This window comes from Hippoglossus stenolepis, chromosome 5 (assembly GCF_022539355.2).
Source record: "Hippoglossus stenolepis isolate QCI-W04-F060 chromosome 5, HSTE1.2, whole genome shotgun sequence".
Taxonomy (NCBI): domain Eukaryota; kingdom Metazoa; phylum Chordata; class Actinopteri; order Pleuronectiformes; family Pleuronectidae; genus Hippoglossus; species Hippoglossus stenolepis.
The window spans coordinates 23,109,380-23,136,419 of NC_061487.1; the positions used below are offsets into that span (position 1 = coordinate 23,109,380).

Sequence of the window (27,040 nt, forward strand, 5' to 3'; positions counted from 1 at the left end):
CGTTTGTCATCCAAACTCTGCTGAAAGCTTTTATTAAGAGATCTGGTGCAACCTTAATGTGTTCTGCTGCAGTGTATCGTGCTCTTTGGGTAAATCAGGGTCAACCATCAGGATAAAAGACACTTTCATGAATATATATATATATATATACATGTGGAGAAGTATGACCTTGCATAAGGGAAAGAAAAACTGAAAGTACAAGAATAAAGCCGAAATATTACAAGAGTAAAACCATATTATTACAAGTATGAAGTTGTTATCTTACCTGTATAAAGTTGTAATGATACAAGAATAAATACGTAATATTACAAGTAAGCCTATAAAGTTGTAATATTTCTAGAATATATTAATAAGAGTCTAAAGTTGTGATATTATGAGAATAAAGTTGTAATACTACTAGTATAAACTCATAGTATTACACGAATGATTGAATTATATTATTTCAATATTAATTTGTAATATGAGAATAAAGTTGTAATTTTAAAAGAATAAATAATATTATCTTGTAATATCATGACCATCTCATCAAAGTGAGACTTTATTCTCATACTATTACGACCTTATCTCAGAATCTCTGACTTCTTTTCTTCGATATGTCCCTGATAAAATACCTTTTTCGTACAGAATGTTCCTCCAGTAAGTAGCAGTTAAGCTTTTTATGACACATAACCTCCTATATAACAAACATGTTTAGCGTTGAACCCACAAACACTTATAGTGTTGATAGCCGGGGCCAATCACAGACTACTGCTTACATAATTAGTTCTTTCCAAGACGTGTCCTGTGTTTAAAAGTGTAAAAGGAAACAGTCATTAAATTGTTTACTCAAGCTGACCTTTACTATGGTGATATTCAGCAGTTGCCTGATTAAAGCCTTTATAATCATGTGTTATTATGCATCCAGCTACTCACAGGCAATGACTTTATAGCATTCACATGTAACACAGTTGGCAGCAGCGAGTGCGTGTGGTGCAACCACAGTTTATGTGGAAAAATATGCTTTTTACGGGACGGTTCCTGCACAGCCTTGGTTAAAGGGCTCATTTTCAATGAGAGACACTGAAACATAATTTGAGCTCTTAATTTAGCGGAGGAAAGAATTCTCCTTAACGTAATCTCCGAGTGTTTAGTCCATAAGTTAATGCAATAAAGTGTCTGTCCCAAGGTGTTCTGTCTTTGTTAGTTGAGCAGTAAAATAAATGTTTAGACAGTTGTTGAGAGTGAAATTGGCCTGAATGGAAGCTGTAAATATGGGAAAACAAGAACTGTCTGGCTTTATAATTCTATCGAAACATTTTCACTACAATTTTTACCCATTTTCGTTTGATGAGCAGCTTTGTTGAGTCATAGAATCCATTGTTTTAATTTGTCTGAATGCGGACCTTTCCACATAGTGTAATGTCCCACTGCTCATCCACATCTGAACCTGAAAGAGAAAGTGTCAGTTGTTTTCTGTCGGGAGGCGACACTGGTTTGTGACATGAAGGTGCAGTTTGATCCAAAGTCCCCGAGGGGCTGACACTGCTGACGTGACCATGACAAGAACGACCCTTTGAAAACACAATACAGAAGCCCGACGCTTTCAAAGTGTGAACTGGATGAGAGAGATATCATCTCAGTGATGTCATGTCAACACTGTGCATCCATTGGTGCCCCCTGAACACACCGAGGCTCAGGTTTATCTTCAGAGGAACTTGAGATGTTCCTCTGCACATTTCTTTGTTGTCCATGTCCAACATGCGACAACGCAACCGCTGGGAAATGATTTTCTAAATGTGGGACAAGACCCAGCTGGCCCCTCCGTGAATGTCGAGCTTACACACTTTATCTTTTCACACCTCCGGTTTTCTGTTCACACTTTGGCTATTAGTGCAAGGTCAGTGCTTGAGATGTATGTGTGTGTCTGTGTGTGTGTGTGAAATATGTCTGGAGGGTGAGAGGGGAGCTGGACTGTGAGCTCAGGTGTTGAGCTGCTGGTGAGGGCCGACGAGGCCTTACCTCGGGGGTGTCGGAGATGGATCAGAGTGTGAGATGGGAGGTCCCTTCAAACATGTGTACATGTGATATTGCATGATTACACACTGCTTGGTGTGTATGTATATGCGCTACAGACCCGACATGCAAAATATGACATTGTTGTGTATCAGATGAGGGAAGAGGAAAACAAACCCTGCCACATGCATTCTTACCTGGGGCTCCACAGATGCTCCTCCATGCTCTAATGGCTCCTGTCACTGTGTGATGGATTGGGCTCGGTGGGCTCAGCTAGCGCCCCCTGCCCTCACCCACCTGCCCCTCACATGGGGATACAAACCACCGCTTCTCGTCTGGAGGGAGACGGCCAGTAGGAAGTGTGCAAAAACAAAAACACAGTTGTCGGAAAACAAAAAAGTAACAAAGGTAGATGATACAACTTAAAGTATTGGCTCAACATTTTGGGATACATGCAAATTTACTTTTAACCACTTTCATGTCTGGTCTTTTGAAATCAAGCTACAGTTAGTGGAAGGTTAGCTTAGCTTAGCACATAAGCTGTGTCCCAATTCAGGGGTCGTATCCTTCTGGGACTTGTTTTCATCAATCTCTGACGGGAATGGTCTTTGTAGACTACGAAGGCCAAACTGAAATAAGATGATCGTTTGCATCACCAGTTTATCCCGACTTTACCGTTGTACTGTTTGCTACTGTACCGTTGAGCCACTGGGATTAGTTCACCCAAGAGGAATCCAACATTGGAAGGAGAACTTCGACATTGGCTAACGTAGTCGCAGCACTGTGAGGCCATCGGTCTACACATGTAGCCTTCGAAGGAGGTGGCAACAGGTAGCCTGAAGTCTTGTCGTAATTTATGTTGTTGAGAGGCAACCAGTAGAGACTCCTTGAATTTTCTGCTCCCGGCCAAGAAAGCACGCAACCCACCATGAAACCACAACATGTATTCTCCTGCAGGAGATGATATGACTTAGTGAGCTTTGATCATGGCGGCAGATGTTGCTTCCTTTTAGTCCTGTTAACAGTTTCCTGTTAGCTGCTAAGCTAATGCTAACCCCTTGCTGGAGGCATATTAACTGAAGAGACGTCAGAGTGGAAAGCAAATGAGCATTTTTTCCAAAATGTCAAACCGTGTCTTAAGCTTTAACGGTTCTGTCTCTTTATCAGTTTGGATCCGAGGCACATAAAGGTAATAAAGACATTCCCCGCACAGATGATTGAACCGGTCTCTCGATCCCTGAATGTCAAAGCTTTTGGGGTAAAATGAGGCGAGAGCAGCCCCAGTGATGAAAAGTGACTTGAGCTGGGTTTGCTTCGGTCGACCGTTCATCAGGCGTAAGTGAACCTGACAGGCTCAGTGCCAGCGACAAGCCAGCACCACGACCCTGCCTGGGCCGACTGTGAGGAGATGAAAACAGAGCGCAGGACGAAAATGCCTCAAACAAAACCTTGTGTTGGTTTAAAAACTGATGCAAAGATTTCAGATTTCCCCCCTTTGCTTTGCTTGTGGATGAAAACGACTGCTTCCCAGTTCTTTGTATAGCCAGCGTGTCTGACAATCGATAGTGGCAGCGTTATGTAAGAGGTTCGTTCTGGAAAGGAATGTCCCACAGCACCAACGTCCTGTCGCGTGTCCTCGTAGCAAATGCACACAATGTCCTTAACGGATATATATATAATCTTGCAGCAACCGGCTCACAGTAATTAAATGATTTTAATTAACCGAGACAATCTCCGTGTATTTTCTCTCAACCTCTTCTTACGTCAATGAAGTTATCCTCTTTCCTCCAGCACATTCAAAGGGCAATTAAAAGCATACATTTTGAAGCTTTTTTTCAAACTATGATATAAGTGAAAATACAATGTGGTCCTTTGTTTCTGTGTCCGACCATATAGCTCTTATTTATGGTTCCTTTTTATGGCCTCAGCAAATAGACTGCCATGTAAAATCAGTCAGCCAGAACTGCATTACTTGAGTCTTCCAGCTACAATACCAGTGTAAAACAGGACTTGTGTAAGCCTTTGTCAGCCATTTTGTGGAATATCTATTTATCTCAATTTTTTTTATATGAAATTGAAGGGGGCATTTCAACAAAAACAATGCTCAATTAAAAAATATATAATTTTAAACATCTTCCAAAACCCCAGTTGTAGACAAACACAAATTATGTAGAAGTTGTGTTATGTAAAAATGGATAATAACAAGTTGTTCAGAGCCGGATGAGTTGTGCTTTTGGGAGTTTTTTATTTTTTTTTAACTGGCTGTTTGTATACTCATCAGAGTAAATAAGGCTTTTTAGCAATGCTCATCAACACAAGCGGCCACACATCCAGTAAACTGTATAAACTGCTGCCAGAACTCTTAAGAGACGGACAAGAGAAATGTAATCATTCAGATGCAGGATGGCCAAACTGCCACTTTACACAAACAAAAGGGAAAAGGGAAACAAATGACAGGGCCGATCCGCTGATCCCCTTCTGCTGCATCATCTCATTGTGTTCCCATTGCATGAGGCTTGCATATGTTTGACACGTCTTCAGGAGGAAGTGTGTGTAGTGATTTTTATCAGATGCTCCGTCAGCCACTGATTCAGAACGTTTTTTACCCTTAAAATAATTTAATTCTGGAGACGTGCATTGTCATATTTTGACATAGAAATGACGAGGTTGCCCCAACACCCACGTCACCCATGTTACACTTAACTTAACACTTAGATTTGAAATGATATTGTTTTTGGATCAGGTTTGGACAGAAAAACACAGCACGAGCTTCATGGAGATTGTGATCAGATGTCGGTGAAGATCCTGCTGATGTGTAGTGACGCAAAAGATACGTGTTACTCGAAATGATAAAACAGAAGTTTATACAGCTGCGATATTTTCATGACAGTGAATATTCTTCTAACGGCTCCTTCATCAACTACACTGAGAAGTTGTTTTATGATGAAGAATGTGTCTCTGATCTGAGGAGAACACCGAAAAGATGGGAGGAATAATTTAGAGATACATCTGTGAAGTGACTTCCAAACAACTTTGAATACATTCTTCTCTTAGTCTGTCTTTGTTCACGTCTCTTCTCATTTACATGATATTTCAGTGATTGTGGAACAATGTAGTGAATTTTCAATATCCCCTGTGATGAAGCACCAGTGGAACCATCTTCAGCTATTTTCCCCTCGTTGCTGCTCCTCTCGTACCCTCTAACTGTTTTCCATTCTTTCTTCTTTAGTGCTGAGTTGCAGTTTTCTGTCCTTAAACAGTCAGTCGACCATGTGGACTAAATGGACTCTGGCCCTCACCCAATTTCTAATTTCTCCACTGCGACACACTGGAGTGATTATCGCAGTGGTGAAGCGAAGCCACACGGGACAATCCATCGGTTGTAAACATGCAAATTGTGGAAAGAATCCCTCTTCGCATTAGGATCTGCAGAAGGAAATTCCAGCATAGTTTTGAGACCTAGAATAATTAAATCCCTTCGTTTTGCAGGATCAAAGCAGCGGCGTGTCCGTTCCTCGCTGCAGCTTTTATACAAATTGAACTCTGCTGTGAATCTGATTGATCACATGTAGAAATGTTCACGTGTTGCGTCTCATCGTCCTGTCGCAGAAGGATTGGGTGTTGCAGTAAAAAGGCACACAAGACATACAGGTGCCTGGTTTCTGTGCCAGCACATCTGGGAATTCTTCTCTCAATCCCCCAGATTCATTGGTAGTCTCCGGGCATGCTGCTGTAGAATTGAGTTATCAAGCTCTCGAGTTCGGGGACGTGTGGATGCTCGGGGGCCGACGGGAAAGCAAAGCGCTGCCTGCATACTCCCACAGCATTAAAGCTCCCTCACTTCTCTGCTCCATCGTTTGGGGTTTTCCTTTCTTTTCATTCTGTCATTTGTATCTAGCGTTCTTCCTCTTTCTCCCTATTCCTGAAGATCTTGTGAGTCTGATCAATGGAACCTCTTCTTTGGAAATTAGACCTGAGTTTGTTCTATCGGATAGGTTTTGTGTGCATCTGTGTAATCTCTTTTATTTCTCATTTCTGAACCGCAATCTTAATGTCATCATAAGGTCATGGTTGAGATTAGCTCTTAAATTGCATCTAACCTCAATTAAAACAACTAAAATTCCCATTCCAGCCAAGACTTCTCTGTCCCCTTCTTGCATCAGCGAGGTGTTCGCCACCTTTCTTCTGCTTCTCTTCATCCCCGTCGTGACAGCAGAGCTCGTAAAGCTCAGTGTCGGAGGAGCAGTGAGACCAGAGAGGCTGAGTGCATTGGTTTTATTTTACAATGAGAGCGAACAAGCTGAGACGTTGGATTTGAAGCAGATTGTGGAGGACTTTGCAGCGCACGTGACTCACAGAGATCTTTGAACAGATGTGTAACTCATTGTTCAGAGGAGAGAATCCACAGCTACAGTGTTGCCTAGCAATGAAGCGTTGTGTCTGTGCCGGTTGGCTGCAGCCGCACTGGACTTCTGAAACCTCTTCTGAAACTGGAACTGTGACGAAAAACAGCCACAATATCCGTTGCGATACTCCCCGACCAGTCCGCTGCCACGGCTACAGTGACAGCCTGTTTAGTTGTTATTATTACAGTTTACAAATGTAACAAAAACTTTTTCATTTGACAACTTTCTTGGTTGCACCTCATAGTTATTCTTCTGTTAATTCTTTAGGAAGCTGCAGGTGGATTTATGTCTCTGAATAATATATGGACATTCCAGATATTAAAGTGATATGACAAACATCTCTCTGTATAATGCAACACAGCACAACAGCCACACATAACATCCCATCACCAAACAGTTGAGCCTTTACTCTCTCTTAATAAATACTCAGCATTTTAACCACAGTGAAGTATTTTTGGCAACGATGTTGTATGAGACAGCGTTAATTTCACCTAGATGGACACAATACACTGCCGACTGTGTGTATTTGTAATGATCAGTTGTAAACAAAGGCTGCAAAGTGCCTGACTGGAATTAATTGGTTGCTCTTGGTACTCGCACTTAGGAATAGTGTGTAAGCCTTGAAACAATAATGTGTTAGAGCCTTGTAGCCTGAAGATGTTCTTTAATTAACTTCATCATATAATTCATATATTCCATCATAAATAATTATTAATATAGAATTGGTATCACATATTTACCCTCACTGTCCCCCTTTTTTTTAATGTAACACTGAAGAACTGGTTTACCTGAGTAGAATGTGAACATTCCTCAAAAGTAACAGTACTTTACAGTGCTACCAGTACTTTATCCATTACTGCATAGTATTGCAACTTCCTAATATTCACTCTCTTAGCTCTGTTTTTGGTCTCTACCAAGTCCCGAGGGAAATATCTGCCTCTAAATTTGCAAAATGCTTCGATATGTTGACCACAGACTGTCGCTCTGCTCTATGTAGCTGAGCAGTGGATTTGAAACAAATGTCCTACAGCCCAAAATGGGGCTTTGAGCACAGTGAGAGTGACAGTTGAAAAGTTTGAAACCAAGTCAAGTTTTGTCCAGACAGCTGAACAATGAGCAAAAATCCCCTCTAAACCAACAGGAGCTTAAGATTTGGATGATGTGATTTTGGACGACATTTTTCATATTGCATCATTGGAATTGATTTTAATACCTTTGAGTACTTTAAGCACAGCCTTGTGGAATCAAGTCTCTCTCCAAAAACACAGTCACAGTGGTTCAGTTTCCTGTGAAGAAACACAGCTCTTATTTTGTCGTTCATTTCCCAAACACACACTCACTCACCCGTTGTCAAGTCCACTGGCAAACAAGTGGAACATTATCATTTCATCAGTCATTTTGGACTGAATTTTGAATCTGGACTGCTTCATGGTCAACGCTTACTCCCGCTGTTCGTCATCTTCCCCGAACCACAAGCGCTCTTTACGCTCCATGTTTGCCGAGTTTCTCCCGTTCTTGTTACTAGCCAGTGTAAACAGCAACAAATAGCATCCTGTCGCGGTCGACCGTTACGGGACACGCTGGAGAGCTATTTTTCGTAAAAGTGGTTCACGGGAGGAAAAAAATACAATTGGAGTAATTTTCTAAACCCAGTAACCGACATCCCCCCACCCCCGACGGTAGATCTGCTTAACTGTGGACCCCAGCTCTGGCTTTGTGTGTCTCATTCATGCATGTTCTGTGGGAGCGTCTCTAAACCCCTGCAATAAAACGGCTCTGATCTCCCAAATGCGTCGTAATGACTGGGAATCCATGCATGGGCAGGACTGATCTTGTCGGGATACAACTGGCAACGTGCTTCCAAAACAGTGCCCCCCCCCGCCTCCCAGGACCTTGAATCAGCATCTTGTCACAGCAGATTTGCAGTAGCGGCCGTACAAACTGGTTGGCCCTCGCGGTAGAAAATAAATACGGGGAAGCGAAAGACCCGAAATCAGGAACAGTGAGTTTGTTTTTCAATCCGTGGCTGTGGTTTCACTCAATAAATATCTCCTCTGAAATGTTAAGGGTTTGAGTTGACTTTGGTTTTCCATTGTGATTATGTTCTTATTGTTTGGCCTGTCTGACCCTTTACTGCCGTCGCTTTTTTACCGAGTACTGCTGAAGATGAATTTAGAGTTGTTTAATTTTCAGGGGGCTTTTCAGGGAGTGAGTTATGATGTGAGACCTTCGTGTGGCTGCGTGACCCGTGCAACAAAAGCAGAAAACAGAAAAGCAAAACAAAAAATGGCTGACTTGGATCTTGGTTGTACCAGTCAGCGGCTCGTGCACGAGTTTAACGTGAGGAGGACAAATTGACGTACGGAGAAGTTTCGCTGCTTTTCCACAATTTGTCAACTCGGGTTTCGGTGACCACTGAAAACTTGGAGAAGTGGAGGATTTTCCATTGATTAACTGTTTATGTTCCTTTCCTCGGGCCCTCCCTCGACTTCAGCCCCCATCTACCTACAACATAGAACACACTCCCGTCCCGTAAGTTCACATTTCACCCCCCCTCCAGAGGCACCTTCTGGTTGGGGCAGAAAGTGATGTGTCTTTCCTGTGCCATTATCTATCTATTGATGTCTGATTGCCACTGATGGGAAAATAAATCCACCCTGATTTTGGCACTTGGGCAGTGGAGAGACCCTCTCGCGGCCCCTAACCCAGGGGTCATCTGGCTTCGGCATGGAAAGAGGACATTTATTTTAGCATGATTGGGACATCTAGAATAAGTGTGTTTAAAGAGGGTGAGTGGAAGTGAGGCAGAGCGAGGCGAGCTGGAATGTTGAGTGAAGGTTTAGAGAGAAATGGATCCCGTGTTGGTTCAGTGATTATGGTTAATAGAAGCACGACCGAGAGAGCATGAGCTGATGTGTTTGAAGATGTCTTGGTCAGAAGTTCGCTTGCTGAGATTTATTTGCTTTCACCACATGCGTTTTAATTCCAACTACTTTTTTTCACATCAGGTCTTTGGGGACAGGTAGCGAGAATCAAACGAGACAAATGTTTAGCATGGATGTTGAGCACCACATATTGTTGTGTGGGTTCGTTTCACATTGTTTTTTACCTCCTCCGTGCTCTCACACCCCCGCATGGATGGAAACTCTCATCTTTAATCTTTTACAGTCAATAGTCTCCAACAAATTCCTGCTCATCACTGTACTGTTTGCCGCCCCTTTGCTCTTTCTCAGACAGATCCCCTCCCTCCCTCATCTTCACAGCTCTGTCTATCCACCAGTCAGACCAGCTGACTCTCTGGGTTTTCTGATGGGTTCACACGGGTTAAAAGCTTTGATCATGAGCAGTGCGAGGCAGGTCCAACACGGGGTTGGACTCCGTGACCCTTTCGCACCACGTGTCCTGCAGTCCAGCAGCACTTCACTTGACTTGAGGTCAACTACACACTGTCATTTATCTGGGGTTATCTGTGCCGAAGTGATGACAGACTCCATGCAGTTGGTCTCAGGAATGAGAATTTATCACATGTGCCATGAGATGATTCATGGTCTGATCCGTCTTGTGTCAAACATTGTGTTTATACACTGACTGTATATCAGTCACCACAGTCTTGTTTAATGTAAATGGATACTTCAACATTTTGGTGATTAAACACTTGTTTTTGAGCATTAAATCATTGATACTACTCACGTCTGTACAGAATTTAGCTTAGAGCATGAAAAGAGCACGAAAACAATGGTGTGAGATCGAGTAAATCAGTATTTCTTAAGCCCATTAATTCACACGTTATATCTAAACTTTGTGGATTTTGAGGGAAGTTATGATTAGCAGCAAAGTAACTTCTTGAATGAACCCTCCGTAAAAACCAAAATGTCCTTTTCACACTTTCATTTTCAGATTTATTGTTTCACATTAAACAAACGAGATATAACATGTCAATTCACGAGTATTAACGGTACTGGAGAGTACATTTTGGACAGAGCAAGACTGATCTTCAATGTTGTCAGTCTTTGTGCTAAACTAAGCTAACTGGCTGCTGCGTAGTCTGTACATAAAGATGGACGACATGACAGCTCCCCAAAAGTGAAGCCAAACCATCTTTGTCGCCCTCTGGTGGTTGGATGCACTATAGGTCGTAAACCCTACCTTCTCCATGTGAGTGGATGGGACATGGGTCAAACTAAAAAGTCAAAGCGATCGGGTACCATTGGCTCCATTCCACAATCACTACTGGTCACACGTAGGCTCCCATTGATAACAAGATAACAATATATAGCAGCACCCTTATCCAGAGTATTTTAGCTTAATTTTTGTACAACAGGAGGAAGCGAAGATGTTTCGTCCATCTTTATTTACACTCTATCGGCAGCTGGCTTCAGCTTCACACAGCAAATAAGCACATTTCCCAGTCAGTAGATTCACGGTGAAAAAAACCTCTGCTTAATCACATTTGGAAAACATGAGCCAGCTGTTGGTAATCCATTACACGTTGTTAGGAAGTGAATAGTTGGGCTCTTATCTTGTCCTGCCTGCTAACAATCAGGTTTTACACCCAAAGGTTCTTTACTGTCTCCGAGGAGGGGATCACAGCAGCTGCTGCTGATAAGGGGGAGATAGATGGTGAATTTGTGGTTCATCAGCCACAAGCTTGATTAGTTGATCCAGCAGTCAAGGAGGAAAGCACACAAGCTGATTGTACATCCATCCATCAAACCTTCAGAAAGATTTATGCAGACTTTTTAAAGGGGATCTGGTGTTCTCACCAAATCGGAGCCGTGTGTGTGTGTGTCTGTGCCTGAGGGCTTTGAAGGTGGTTATGCTCTCTGATTGGTACCCCGTGCTCATTTTCACTTCTATTACAAGTCCATCAATGTGAAGCAGAATCTGATGAAAGGCCCTGCGCAGACAATTGATCTCGCTAATGATGAAGAGGAGTCGATGGTCGGACATGCCATTTTTACTTTTGTAAGATTTTCTCCGAGGTGCTTTCTGTCACGTCGTTGCCGTTTGATGAACAACTTAGATGTGTCATGTGATGGATTTTCCTTAAAATGCATTTAAAAAAGTTAAGGTGTGCATCGGCCAATTACTCAAAAAAAGCCCGTGTATACCCAGAGGATGGAGCAATATTCTCCAAACTAATTAATTAAATTCCTCTCTGGGCTCTTTCCACTTCATTTTGCCTCAAGACTTCTCAAGCGGATGTTAGAATTTCTTTTTTCTTAGATTGAGTTTTCTCCTCGGTCAATTCAACCTAATCAGAGTGTTGAAGGAAAAAGGGGGGGTACCCACAGGCACGAATGGGGATTCCTTAATTGGCCTGATTTGCATTTCATCTCTAAGGATATTTTATTCACACGCCTGCCCCATAAAGGCTAAATTGTTTCAGTTCTGAACTGATTGCGCTTGAAACACAAAAGGGAGGGGAAAGAAAACACTGCCCTCATGCCTCCTACCGGGTTGTGCAAAACCACTTATTTCAAACTAAACTGGATTATAGACAAAAGACCCAAAGCTGGAATGCCTCGGTTTTTTCCTGCATAATAGAGCCGTAGCACCCGGGGAGCCGTTGCCGGGGCTGGTAATTGAACTTATGCCTTTGAATGGCAGACATTTTTGACCGCAGGCATATTAAGGAGGATGCACATGTTTGTTTATCCAAGACATAATGGACGTGAGGTTCATGTTGTCCCCTGGTAATATGTCCTCCAGAACATCTCTGGAGCACTTCCTGTTTACTCTCTGCCAATCTATTTATTTTTTGTTCAATTATTTTCCGTAGAAAGTTGGCGGGGTTATAAACGTGTGGAATCAATGGATTATTTTTATGCTGCATGAAAACGAGGGGAATCTCAATGTGCAAGTGCGGCACGAGCATGTAATGGTGTTGTCTGAGCAGGGGGGGGGGCTGCGTCCGGGAAGAGTCGGGTTGACATATCTGTTTGTCACAGTGCCAGGTATGGATGAGTACGTGCCACGTTGTCATCAGCAGAGGTGGATATTCACTTGTGCCGTGTCATTGTGCTGCAGCCAGAATAAAGCTCTGCAGAATCAAAAAACAAAAAATAAATCAGCCGTAAACAACAGAACACCCCCTCAGGGGCGACGAGGCTGTTGTGTGGTTGGGAACTTGGCACGCTGCGCTGTCTGCATAACACCCGAGTCTTTGTTGACCTGCTCTGTCCGTCTGTCCTGCAGAGCACTCTAATTTACCACTATAGGCGAAAGTCTCGAAAGCCCTCGCTTGTGCCAGAGAGTCGTCTTGAGGAGTCGTAGAAGAGCCTGTTAAATCTGAGCTGGATTTCCCCCCCGAAGCAGTGATTGAGATGCATTAACACCACTCAACAACCTCGATGGGGCCTCGCAGACCACTTCAGTCCACTTCATCCCTTTTGCAGAGTTTCAGCTCACCTGCGTGGAGAGAGAAGTGGCTGCAGGACGTCTGTTTCTACACTCCAGTGGTTTTAGGGAGGGAATGAAATGGCACGTTAAAACCGTTGTGTGGGTGTGTGAGACTCGAAGAGGATGATGATGGGGATCCATTCATCCTGAGGGTTCATATGCAGTTCGGATGACAGATTTTAAAGTTAGGCTGGAAGAGAGAGTTGTACTTTTTTGGGAACGGGGGATTTTAATGGTTCTGTTATTCTTGTAGGTCTTGTACTGCAAATGCCTCATTTGTCTTTCTTTATTATGTGTAAATTATAAATAAAAGGTAAATAATTTTCTATAATGCACATTATTTTCAAGTTTTTGGAACTTTTATGGATAGTGTTTTTTGGCATCTTATTCATTTGTAAAATATGGGACGTAAGATTTGTACAAAAATAAATACGATATAAATAAAACAAAAGTATTTCAGAAATCTAAGACGCCGCTGCTGCAACTTTTTCTGGAATCTGACCCTAAAAGGAGTTTTACGATTCGGAAAATTCATTTCTTGGCTGTGAGCTGTAGCCTCTTAATTATAGTATAGATGTCAGTGTGGTTTCGATCTCTGGGTTAGAATACAGACACGTTCAATGTTTTCTATAATACTGAACTGTTTCTTTTAACTGCTACAGAAGGATCGATCCCTTCAGCCCTTCTTGATGTGTCTATTTCTGGTTTTACCTCAGAAGGCAAATCCACAATCAGCAGTAACAGAGATGCACGATTCCCTTGAATCACGACGGCTAATTAAGTTGATTCATAGACACAGAGTTGACATCAGTTCGACAGGAAATTGGGCTTTTTTTAATAGGACAATTTTAAGGTTTTCTAAACACAGACTCCATTGTTTTGTTTTCAGTTGCTGTGCTCTTTGTTTTTATGTTGGACTGTGGTCACAGTCGGTTTTGAAGAAGGTTCATTAGACGACATGCTGAAGCGCTTCTCGCATGTGAAGTCCCTGCACAGCACAACGACTTCATATTCTTATTTCACTGTTATTTAACAGCATCTGAGAGTAATTTTCTAATACTCTTAGATTCTGTATAAAAGGCCGTTCTCTGGGATTTACTCTGTTCCGTGTCCAGCCCACATTTTCCCTCTGGATTTCCATGGGGAGCTGACGGTTACAGTTTTGGCAGTTGCTGAAATTAATGAGAAACGGGGATGTGGATTGAGACGATGACCTTTTTGTTGCCAGGCGACGGAACAACTTCTTCATCGGTGGTATATCCTCACAAAAAAACTGATGCACCGCAGGTAGTTGTCAGGTCTCCACTGAAGGTTTTGACAGCTGACCTTATACCAGCTGATTTCTTTTTGCATGCTAGTGATATTTTCAAAAACTGCCAGGAGTGTTGGATACAAACGTGATGCTTTAACCACACTGGTGCTTGTCTGAGCTCCTGATTATAATATATGAATAATATAAATAGTATTATGAATTTTTAGGTAATTCTCTTTTCTTCTGTAATATTCTGATTGTACCATAAAATCAAAACCACTAGATAGTCAGGATTTTTATTTGTTTTAGAATCCGATGATATGGATTATTGGGGGCCGATGTTGATACTGATAATTTCTTTATAGATAGATTGAAAGATGGATAGATATATATTGAACCTTTGTGTAAAGATCTTGTTTTCAAACCCTAATGACAAAGAAATGTAATAGTGGCTTGAAATTTTACAGTTTATTCATAAACTTTATTATATGTATCTATAAATAAAAAGAAAACCCAAATAAATTGGACTTGAATCAAGCAAAACACTTTTATACATTAGATATGAACATAAATGGGAATTCTTTATGCATAGTTTACTCTGAAAGTAAAGATTTTCATCCCCCCCCCGTAGCCACGTGTCCCCAGCGGTCACTGAATCTGTAAATGACAACGGACGAGACAAGGGAATCAATAGCACCCCCTCAAAGCAGTGGCTGGGCTGACGTTTATGATCACAGATGAGACACGTTTGTGCCCTCTGGTGCATGTGCAGATGGAGAAAGATGACATCCAGTGGTATGAAGGTAATGTGGGGTTATAGCCTGTGGTGCCTGGGGTTTAGCTTTAAATATTGAAAAGGATCGCGTCTGAGAAAACGTCCAGACTGCGATGCCCTGGAGATTTAGATTCAGTCTGTGGAGACTAATGCAACAAACCATCTCCGCATACCTCACATTTACATTTTCTATCTTTTCGGGGCCTTCTGCAGTACGGCATCATTTTTCTTTTTTTCATAACAAGGTATTACTGCAGGATTTGAGTGGACGCTGCTGCTCAAGGTTTCGAGAAATCTCTAACATTTTCCAATTTGAATAAAATGATTGTTTCTTTGGATCCAAACTGTGGGAAAATATGTCCAGTCACTTTTCAGAGCTCTGCCAGCAAAGTATTAAACAACCAAACACACTATAAATATCTAGGCATTTCCCCATGTTATTTAGCAAAGTGTTTAATATCAAGTCTGTAATATGATGAATGGAGTTCATAAAGTTGTGTTTCTTTTGAGACTTCTATAGAGGCCATGGAGGGGGAAAATATCTGCATGAATATAGAGTTATGATATAAAGTCACTTAAAGTGACATTTATAAACAATGGGGTTAATGTTCAGGCTTGAATAAAAGACGTTAATGTGCCCTTTTTCCTGCTTGTTTGGTATAAAAAGGGGTTTTAAAGAGTCAATATCAAAAGATAAATAGATGATACTGAACTGTTTTTATTTCCAAAATAATCACAGTAGCCAAAACCAATCATATCAAACTTACTTTACTTTGTCATCATTTTCTAACTTGGTCTTAAAGACTCTTTCTGCTACAGTTGGCATTATGAGGCTGCACCGTTGTGGCCACGTAGCCGTTTTATTCTGGAGAGTTGAAGTGAAGTAAGATGAGATATTTCTACGTCTCATTTCCAGTCCAAAGTTGGGGTCAAATTACAACCACCCAGAAAACTAGCTCTCCGTCGGATGCTCTCAGAAGTGCAATATATTATCCCCAACAGTCGTTCTTTTCCTTTCCATATTATTGAAGGTTTCAGTCTGTGTTGTCTTTGTCTTTCAGAGGAACAACGTCCACCTGCTGCTCAATGTGTTTTTATTGGCCGGCTGGGGGGCCGTGCTGTTGGCCTGCCGCTTCTACTGGATGGGCAACAAGCCGCCCAACTTCTCCAACTCCGACAACCCGGCAGCCGACTCGCCCTCGCTCCTCGCCAGGTTCCTCACCTTTTTCCACCTGCCCGCCGTCAACTTTTGGCTCCTCCTCTGCCCGGACATGCTCAGCTTTGATTGGTCGATGGACGCCCTGCCTTTGATCAGGAGCTTGGCTGATTCGAGGAACTTCCACACGGGGGTCTTCTACCTTGGACTGCTCCTACTGGCTTGGTTTGGCCTGTGGACGCACCACACAGCTAAAAGCAGGGAGACGAACGGCAAAGCCCATCATTACACCAACGGAAAAAACGGACACAGCAATGGACACAGTTACCAATTCAACAATCATGAACATACGAACAATTCCCACACAGGCAATCACAGTAACAGTGCTCAAAATGGTACCAAGAAGTACTATGAGATCAGGACTCCACTGCCCACTTCTGAGAATGTAGTGGTGTTCTCTCTAGGCCTGTTGGCGATTCCCTTCCTCCCTGCCACAAACCTGTTCTTCTATGTGGGCTTTGTGATAGCGGAGAGAGTCCTGTACATCCCCAGCATGGGCTTCTGCCTGCTGGTAGCGGTGGGGATGAGGTCCCTGTACGTCCGACTGCGACGCCGGTCCTTCAGGACGATGCTGGTGTACTGCAGCGCCGCCCTGGTTCTTCTGTTCGGCGTCAAAACTGTCATGAGGAACCGCGACTGGCGGAATGAGGAGATGCTCTACAGGTCAGGGATTTATGTCAATCCTGCTAAAGGTGAGACCCAACACTGACGCACGCTGTCATTCACACAAGCATGCACACGGGTTATAAATTATTGTTTTTTTAATATGATGCCAGTAAACATCCACATTTAGTCCATTTTAATTAATGGAAGTGCTAATAATAAGTAGCTTCAAAGCAGGCAGTGTGGCTGCACTAACCTGATAACATGGGGGCAAAATGAAAAGCAAGATGTTCCCTGATGCATGTACGCTCCGCTCATGTGCACTGACTCTGTAAGTCTGCTGCTGGCCCGAATAACTCAAAGTAAATCTTCTTCAAAGTGTCTCGTCTTCATCACTCAGCCTTACCACTAGATATTCAAGTTCTTACAAGTAAGAGGCAGAGTGAAGCTGGCGTGAATTTTACAACCAAAGGCCACGCTCCTTCTTAGAAATACCAAATGTTACTGTTTATCACACGTCTCGTCATCCAATCTGTTGCATGACACCGGCGGCCGCGTGTCGCGTGGAAGGCCAACATCAGCATCTCTGATTGGCAGCTTCAACAAGAGATAGAATATTCAATAGCGTTCACATTCAAGGTCACGATCGCAGAGTGAAGTGCTCCGAGCTGCTGAGGAGGGAAGGAAGGCAGGGACACACAAGGCAACAGCAGGACACGTTGTGTTAGCTAATTTCCCTTTCAGATTCTGCAGCGGAGCTGAGGCATGACAGCTGTTTGCTTTGGCAGGCCAGAGCAGCAGCAGCAGCAATGTCCCCAACTCACAGTCATTATGGCTAATATCAGATTTGAATGGTAACTCCGTCTCAAACACAGTCACTGGAAAAATTACGAAATCTCTTTGCCATAAAACTTCATAAATGTATCTGTGCACTACTGGAGCCACAGTTAAATGAAAGAGTTTTCTGCCTGCATTTATTTACACTGAATATTCTTCTGGGATCCAGTAGACGTTTGGAGTTTGAACAGTTAAGTAAACCGTGCTTGAAGGGATGTTCCATATTTTAACACATGTCAACAAAAGCAGCGTGAGCCAGAATTGTATCTTTCTAGTCTATACAACTAGTGGAAATGCAAGGAGGTGCATTATCTCAGGGCTTAGACACATTTATGTTGTACTTGTGCGTTTAATATCTGTAGCTGTGTCTCAATTCAGCAGCTGCATCCTTCGGAGGAGCTGGTCTATGCAGCCGATGTAGTCGTGTAGACCAAAACCAAAATGATACGATCTGATCTTCCCGTTGCGTCCGCAGATTGTCCAGCCCTTACAGTCGTCACCTAGCAACAGTGCTACAGACAGAAAACATTATTTTCGGTTGATTAAAAACGTTTTCGTACTTTTCGTAATTACATTTCAAAATGAAATCTTCTGAGGTTTTCGCCTCACTTTTTGCCGCCGTTACCTCTTTGAAAAACAGTAGGTCACTGAAAGCGCAATGACTCATGGGATATTTTGAGCCGGGCTGTTGCTCGGGGGGGTGGAAGGACTCAGTTGTCGGAGCCTTCGAACTGGGACAGCCTGTGACATAATCGGTCAACAAATGAGGCTTCAGAAGGACGCAGCCCCCGAATGGAGACACAGTGTGTTTAATCACAGCCTTTTCAGAGATTCTTTAATACTTCGTGCAACCTTACAAACCTCAAATAAAGATTAACGATGATTTCTTTGCATGGTGATGTGCACTGGCTACTAAATATCAGCCATTAAAGCTCAGTGTGTTTCCCTCTTCCGCTGTCATTTTACATCCACTGAGTTTCTTTTGTTCCGTCTCTTCCCCCTCTTCAAGTCTTTTCACACTTCACCAGTCTCCGCACAAAATGTACAAAAGCTCTTAGCAACCTTTTTCATCCACCTGTCAGATACTGAATTATGCCATTCAGCAGTAATGCCATTAGCCGTGCAATAGCACTGTGGTGGTCTTCTTTTCATACCGACTCTCATAGGAATCACTGGTGGTTTTGGCACAAAGCTCCCCCGGTGTGTGTCATCTATTTTTACTCATAACGTTTTTTTGGTGTTCCAGCCTGAACACCGTGCTCCTCAGAGGTTAGAAACACTTATCCCACCACAGTGTGAGGCTGTGAATAACAAAAGGAAAAATGATTACTTTGCCACAGAAACGTTGTCTGCTGCTTTCCGGGCTTTTTAGCCATCCTGAAAAAACATGTTATTCAAGTGGGTTCTCCTTTTATTCTGTTTGATTAACTTTTGCTTTTGTAACCTGTCAGCATGGGGCAACCTTGGAAACGTCCTGAAGAGCCAGGGCGAGATGGAGGAGGCTGAGCAGGCGTACAGAAACGCCCTCTATTACCGCAGCAACATGGCTGACATGCTGTATAACCTGTGAGTTTGTTACTTATCTTTCGTTTTAGTGCTATTTTAATTACTTGAAAAGTAAAGTGCATGAACAAATGGTGTCTTTTTGCTCTCGTGTGTGTCCATTGATCAGACTTGTTCTCTCGGGGGAAGTGTCTTGTATTCCCCAGAGTGCGGTCTGCCTGACAGGATATTTAATGATGCTGGTTTAGCCTGAGGGGGAAAATGCAAAACATCCACAGCCAATACTCACACTGTGCTCAAATGTCTGTGGTTTCCTCAGATCAAATAAATAAACGGAGCTCCTTTATCAAGTGCTTGTGTTCATGCATGACACCAACAGAGGCTTATAACTGGAAACATCTCCTCTTTTTGAGTTTCTTAAGCTCTAAACGTCCGCCGCCGTCGCTTCTCCCTCTTTTGTCTGTTCCAGCGGTTTGCTGCTGCAGGAGAGCAACAAGTTCGCGGAGGCACTCCACTACTATAAGCTGGCCATTGGGAGCAGGCCAACCCTGGCTTGTAAGTACAGCTCCTCTTTTTCTTTTTTTTTTTTTATTGACAATCTCCAGCTCTTGTGGTTGTGGCTGTGCTGTGTCCAGGCAACAGTGAGCACAGGCTGTGGTTAATGCGAAGGGAGAGGAATAGGTGGCAAAGGGCAGCGGGTATACGGCTGAATTAAACATTCAACACGGCTGTCAGACGGCCTCTCAAAGCCAAGTCATGTCAACAGATCAAGTAACTGCATTATGTCATTTATTATGAATCCAGGCCGAGGCACTCTCTCCCTTCTTTGAATCCCTCCTTCCTTCCTGACGTTCCTCTTCTTTTCCATTTTCCCCCAGAACTATATTTTCCGCTCATTGTCATCTTCGCTCCCTGATTAGAACAAATAGCTGCGTATCGTACCTGATCATGCAGGAAATTAGCTCCCCATTGTTCCAGGCATTAGTCAATGACAGATAAACAGAGAACCTTAAACGTCTCTTCCCTTTTTATTCCTGGCATTAATTATAGACCTAATCAAGATCATGGTTCGACGAGAAAATTTCCATTCAGGGTGCAATTATCCAATCTGTTCTTGCCCGATAACAAGGTTAATTAATTACCCCGAGCAGCAGACACGTTAAGGGTAGAATGAGAATGTGACAGTTAAGGGTTTTCCCTCAAGGTTACACCATTACTCACTGCCTAGTTGGGAGCTAACTAGTGCAAACTGTAGCGTTTTGTAGAGATATCCTGCTTTGTGATAAAACTCTATTGATGTCTGTCACTTTTTTTTGCAGAAAATCACTTTAGAAACCAATGAAATCGGGGGGGAAAATACTGCTTTGGTCTGTCTGTGGGTTTTGTTATTTGTCCCCTGTCAGTGCTGATGCATGCAACGGGAAACAAACGTCTAGAAATTGACAATTGAGAGCCGCTCCACGTGGGACAGATAAGACTGCGAGGTGTGAGGATGCAGAGATAAATAATTTCAAGCTTTTGAGATAACGAATCCCAAGGACAGAGGCAGAAGGAAATTTCTTTGTACAGAAAAAGGCTGTTTGATTCCCAGCCGCCGCCTTTAACTTGATTTTATGTCAACGGCCGATAGGAAGACGAGACTTCCAGATTGATCTGCGGCATCAAGTTAATTTATTCCAACAGCCAGTCTCGATCGGGAGTTGTTTACAGAGGCGGGTCCACGGGGACTAATTGCACTCCGGCTGCATATCGATCATTGGACGTTGTCTTTGACCGCTCAAGAAAAAAGGTTTAACAAGCCTCCGAAAGTGTCCCACGGGGTCCAGGCAAAGGTCAGACGTACAGTTCAGTGAGCGTGGAGACGATTAACAGTGGCTCATTGTTCCAGCCTGAAGGTGTATTTCTCTAAAGAGTCGGTCATTACTCACCTTTTCAGCACCGTTCATCTGTGGCTTCAGTTCAGGGAGAAACTTAGTGTGTGTCAATGGAACAGGCCGTTTAGGGAAAGAAGTTACACACGTACAATACAATTGACTTCTTTTCTTCTCTCGGAGGAAACTATCAAAGAATCGGTTCATATATATTCTTTAAAATGTCTAAAAACAACTAGAACGCTGTTTTTTCCTTCCACTGTTTTTGTGGGTCACTTGTAAACTATCACGACTGTTCTGTCGCCAAAGCTCTACCAATTAAGAGTGCAAACGGTAATGGTGGTGAAGACAACAACTCCCATGATCCCACGCTGCTTCACAATATCGTCAAACAAGGTCTTTGGTTATCGTTTATGCCCTGGTGGCCGAAGTTACATATTGTACGTTTAAATATTAGTTAAATCAACAACAACAAACAAATATGTTGCACGTATGGAGGAGTCAGATGATTGGAAGTTTTACTACAAAATGCTACAACCACACAGTCGTGAATGGCCCATCGATGGTGATGAATGAAACATGCGACTTTCTGCCTAAGCTAACGCCAATTTCCGTCTTTTCTCCTTTTCAGCGGCCTACTTGAACACAGGCATCATCCTCATGAATCAGGGTCGCATGGATGAAGCCAAGCGCACCTTCCTGACCTGCGCCGACATCCCGGACGAGAACCTGAAGGACCCCCACGCCCACAAGAGCTCGGTCACCAGCTGCCTGTACAACCTGGGCAAGCTGCTGCACGAGCAGGGACATCAGGAGGTAACGACCCGCACCGCGGACGACAATCAGACATACACGTGTGCTTCAGAATCATTTTGCATGTTGGGACTTTAATTTGCAGAAGTGCACGGTAGTGTTGAAGTCGCTGTTTTAATTTGATGCATCAGAAAGCAAAAAATATCTGGTGCGGAGCTGCAGTCATTTCCAAATGTGAGGAACGGTTATTTCCTCATTGTTCCTCATAAAGCTGGTAAATGTGATAAGAAGTCCGACATGCAACTTCCTATAGCGATCCATTATACAGAATATAAACACTATAACCTGCTTAACATGCAGATCACATCCCTTCGAAATATATATGTTGGCCTTTAGATTGCATTTACTACAGGTCCCATAAACAAATGTACTTTTAGTTTAGTCTAACAAACACCACGGCTGCTACCATAGGAAAAAATCTGCACCGAGTTACACGCTGTAAAATAAAACCTAATGTGTTGAGATAAAGTGCAGCGTTTGCCTGAGGAGCCTTTAGGGGGACACTGAGAAAACGCTGGGGTTTAACAGGGACATGTTTTCAAACTGCCGGTGTCACAGGGGACCCAGTGTTTTGTGCAGATAATCGTCAGGTTGTTTTCCTACAAATTCACTCTCTTCCCTCGCCCCCAAAGACCCACGGCGCTGGCTAAATAATAACTGGTTTTCCAACGCTGCCGATTCAATCAGGAATGAGACAGTGGAGCTGCAGATTCGGTAAAGGACCTTTCTGAATAGTTGGCCTGCTGGAGAACGAGAGCAGCCCCGACTTCCTCCAACCTTCAACATTTGCTTCAGCAATAAAATGCTCCTTCCATTAAAAACCAGAAGGGCCCTGAGGTGGCTGCACCTACACACTGTATATATATATATCTGTACATACCAGTGTCAGTATGTGATGCCGCTCTGGTCGTCCTAACAGCCGTGACACTGAGGATAGACCCTCTCTGCTCTGCTCTGTACGAACCAGCCTCCCGACGACCCCCCCGATTCCACGCTGTGTATTCACTGTGTCAGAGCTGCAGCTGCAGGGGGAGGGATGACTGCTTACCCCCAGCGCCACTTTCTCCGGGGGTCTCCCTCTTCTTCTCTAATGCAAACACCCACCCTCCTCTTTTTTTATTTGTTTCATTCACAGGAGGCCGTCTCCGTGTTTAAAGAAGCTCTACAGAAAATGCCGAGACAATTTGCACCACAGAGCCTCTACAACATGATGGGTAAGAGCTGCTTTTGTCTCAGGACCACACTCGTAAAACGCCCTTTTTGTGTGTTTTTATTTTAGTGTGCAAGTAAAAACAGAGGGCAGAACTGAGGGTAAGGAGTTGAGCTTGGAGTTTCTTTTTTAAGAGAAACTGTCTGTTATACATCATACAATTTTGTTTCACTTTGTTGTTTCTGAGTCTCGGAAAAAACAAAGAGCCTGTCTTTTTTCTTCTGGACGGTCGACATGGTAACAGAACCAAACTTCCAGAACACTAAGAATTACTGATTGCTGTGTTTCACATGTAACTTTGAAATTGGGATAAGTCAGGGGTTGCTAACCTCAACTGTGGAACATATCCAAAGTACGGGGAAACACAATATGAGATTTTGAGAAAAAAGTCATATTACGAGTATAAAGTTGTATTTTTATGCTCAGTGTCATTTTACAGTGCGAATATCAGAAGATCAGCTAGTTGCCTGCGTTAAAATGATGAATGTAGAGTATCTAGTTAAATTGTACTTCAGTATAAGTTTCACATAGGCTCATCAGCTCCTCATTGTCATAAGACACAAGACTTTGAAGAGATTATGTAAGAAACTGAGTCTATTCTGAAGAAAGAACCACACGGGTTCGGTGGAATTTGCCTCTTTTGGGGAGGAGGAGACGTTTGTTAGTGGTCGACTGTGAAGTTATCGTTGGTTACATCTGGGGTTTGTAGTTTTTCAAGAAACAATGAGATCGAGTCAACATTTTGGATCCAGAGGGAGTGAGCACAGGTTCTCTTTGCTGCTTATTTCCCCCAAATCTTTTTATTCTTGAACTTTCTGTAAGCTTAGGAGAAAGTAATTAGTTGTTTGTGTTTGTAGATTCCTTTGAGGTCACACATTTATCCTAATCCACACCACTAGAGCTGTGGGGATTCAGGAGATGTCAAACCTGGGTTCAGATTTCCAGCTGTGGATCCTAAACTTGCTTAAAGTTCGTCCTCTACTATTAAATATGTCGATGAAAACTGGGTCAGAATCACTGTAGGCTTCATGTAGTCTACAGATTAGTTTAAGCCTTGGCTAAAGTTTGGTGTTAGAATCTTTAAGGAGTATCGGCTGTGACTCAGGAGGTAGAGTGGGTCGTCCACTAACCAGAAGGACGCTGATTCAAACCCGGCTCCTTTAGTCTGCGTGCCCAAGGACACTTCAGCAAGACCCCAAATTGCCCCTGACGGCTGTTGTGTATTAATGTATGAATGTGACTTGTAAGTAGATCATCAGAATAAAAGTGTAAAATCAGCATCAAAAACATCAATTTGAATCAGGTTTATCGGTGAAGTCCTTGTTTTAGAAATGTGATTTGAGTTTGTGCAGTAAAACAGTGTTTTTACTGAACAGTAGTAAGATTTACAATATTATTTTACACTGGGATAATTTGCTTTGTTGGATAACAGCTGTGGAGCAGCTGCTGCAGGCTCATTATAACTACTCTCTCTCTTTGCTGTTTCACTTTCTCTCTCTCTCCCTCTGTCTCCCTCCTGCCTTCTCTCTCTCTCTCTCTCTCTCTCTCTCTCTCTCTCTCTCTCTCTCTCTCTCTCTCTCTCTCTCTCTCTCTCTCTCTCTCTCTCTCTCTCTCCCTCTGTCTCCCTCCTGCCTTTCTCTCTCTCTCTCTCTCTCTCTCTCTCTCTCTCTCTCTCTCTCTCTGTCTCCCTCCTGCCTTCCTCTCTCTCTCTCTCTCTCTCTCTCTCTCTCTCTCTCTCTCTCTCTCTCTCTCCCTCTGTCTCCCTCTGTCTCCCTCCTGCCGTCTCTCTCTCTCTTTCATGCACGTGCAGCTACTTCAACACACTGACACTTTAAAACCTGGCACGTCTGTAGCCCAGACTTGTTAGTGCCACGGTTTCTCTTATGCCTCGGCAAAATGCAGTTTGACAGAGCTACTGAGATTATGTCAGAAGTGTTGATGAAAGCTCCAGTCACCGTTAAGGAGCAGCGCTGCGACTGTAAAGGAGGCGCCGAGCCAGAGATCTGTGATTTCTGCAGCTTAGCGTTGTTTCCTCGCCGAACTGATTTGCACATTTGGCACACCTGCCATCGTATTTATTTCCTTCCAGTTTCGCTTGCGCTCATGCTGCTCGTCAGACGCCACGGAGCAGGAGCTTTCATCGGAGGCAGAGCTAGGTGGTAATCTGCACCCGGCTGGTGCGGCTCCAACGCTCTCTGGTGGGCCGAGGAATGTTCCCCTCAGAGGAGCCCGGGTTTCAGCTCCTTGGAATTCGATGTCACTTCTAATTGCACGTTGATGTTTGTGCTAATCTCAAGCAGAGGGCCGCTGCCAGCAGGGCCAGACGAGTATTTTAAACCCCGTCAACAATAGCAGAGGTCATAACAGACCAGTGTCTGCATTTTTAAACGTATAATATTTAACAATTCTCCATCAAAATGTCTCAAAACAACTAGACCTATGGTACATATGTTGTTGACTTGCGTATTTGGATTATTTGCATCATATCCTCATCACCCGTGGCTTTGACCGTCTCTGCTATAACTTACGACTTATCATGGAGGAAAGACACACTGCTAGCCTGTTTGCCTGGTAGCTGTTTTTTTACTTTTACTTTTACTTCCAATGGCAATTATTTATTGCCATTTGCTAGATTTTCATCTGCAATGGTGGTGAAGACAACAACTCCCATGATCCCACGCTGCTTCACGACATCATCAAACTCTGTCTTTTGTTATTGTTTTGATTTAGAGACCCCTTGTGGCCGAAGTAACAAATTGTACATCTAAATAGCTTTGAATTAATTGTAAAATTCTACAATCTTGTTAAGATTAATTCATCCAAAACCTTTATTAGCCATAATTCCTACTAATTGAAAAGGTTTCTACATTATGACAGTTTTGTGTTTGCGATTTTTGAGATATCCTCTAATCCATTCGCTCTATTTTCTATTGTCTCCTATATCATGGATTTCCACCTCTTGAATCTAAAACATACGGCCGTGCTGATGGATATCGTCTTGAAAATATATTCTCATGTATTACGTTACACACGTTCTTAAGCCTCAAGCTGTATTTTCTCACAATAAGAGGAAGTGACATCTTAAATTTGATGTCTTTTACATGCCCACAGAATGTTTCGAGAGCTATAACGGCGTTATCGCACTTTGGAGAAAGTGTTTTCAGATTAAAACGTCGCCCCAAGTTCTAACTGGGTGTGTGTCACCTGCTGCTTATCACGGTTTCTTATCAGGACAGTGATTAGTCCTAATTCCGCTGGAAATAAAGTTTCAGTCAGCTCTTGTCTAAACAACTTGTCTGGACACTTTGGTCGTTCATGTGTCAACAGAAATTTTTAACACCTGGGATTCGTTCACTTTCTTTCCCTTAATCTGTTTGAATGTTGATTTTAACCGTGTTGTGTTCAATTACCAGCCAATGTTGTCAAATTCTTTCAATAATGTAAGTGTTATTGGACGGCTATGAAAGAGAGGTCCTTGTTGTTTCAGGTGCTAGCAGGCGGAGGGTCAGATGTTGAGTGGGGGAGGTATCGGATGATGTCTGACAGACGCCGGGGAGCGAGAGGGAGAGCATTAGAGACTCACTCCTGCACTTCTCTAAAAATATCCACTGAATCCTTGTTTCAGCTTCTTTTAACAACTTAACTGAATTCTTTTATTTGTACACATAGTACAACAGGTACAATTAACAACACAAACAGTATAAACATAATCTAAACTTTATTTACTGTATATAGTGACTGAAAAGTGCTTTTATATGCCTATAATTAGCTTCCCCTCTAAAATCAACTACTGCACAAATTGTATATTTTAATCGACAAAAGACAAATTGCACAACTACACAAAGTTTATCTTTATATTGCACATTTATAAAACAGCCTAATATTGTATATAGTATTTCTATTCTGTTTCTATTCTCATTTTACTTGTGCTGCCGTGTCAATTTTGAATTTCCTCTACGGAGGATCAGTAAAGGATCTAAGCTGAGCGTAGCTTACAGATACATATGAAGAATTCTGTCTGACTGTGAGTGAACTTACCTCTCAGGTCATATTTGCCGTCTTGTATTGAGTATCAGTAAATCGTGACATTTCATCGCATGGGAATTTAGAAATAATAGATGATCATCACATGTGTTAAAATAGGACTGACTAACACTGGG

General features: G+C 42.8%; 1 protein-coding gene across 1 annotated transcript in view; it reads left to right on the forward strand.

The window, feature by feature from the left end:
• Positions 1-27,040, forward strand: part of tmtc2b (transmembrane O-mannosyltransferase targeting cadherins 2b) — a 96,564-nt gene that overhangs the window by 46,974 nt on the left and 22,550 nt on the right. Inside the window, exons 3-7 of the mRNA XM_035156957.2 lie at positions 15,889-16,735; positions 18,935-19,049; positions 19,456-19,541; positions 21,489-21,673; positions 22,806-22,884. Coding sequence (XP_035012848.2) covers positions 15,889-16,735; positions 18,935-19,049; positions 19,456-19,541; positions 21,489-21,673; positions 22,806-22,884 — 1,312 coding nt within the window. The remainder of the gene's footprint in view (positions 1-15,888; positions 16,736-18,934; positions 19,050-19,455; positions 19,542-21,488; positions 21,674-22,805; positions 22,885-27,040) is intronic.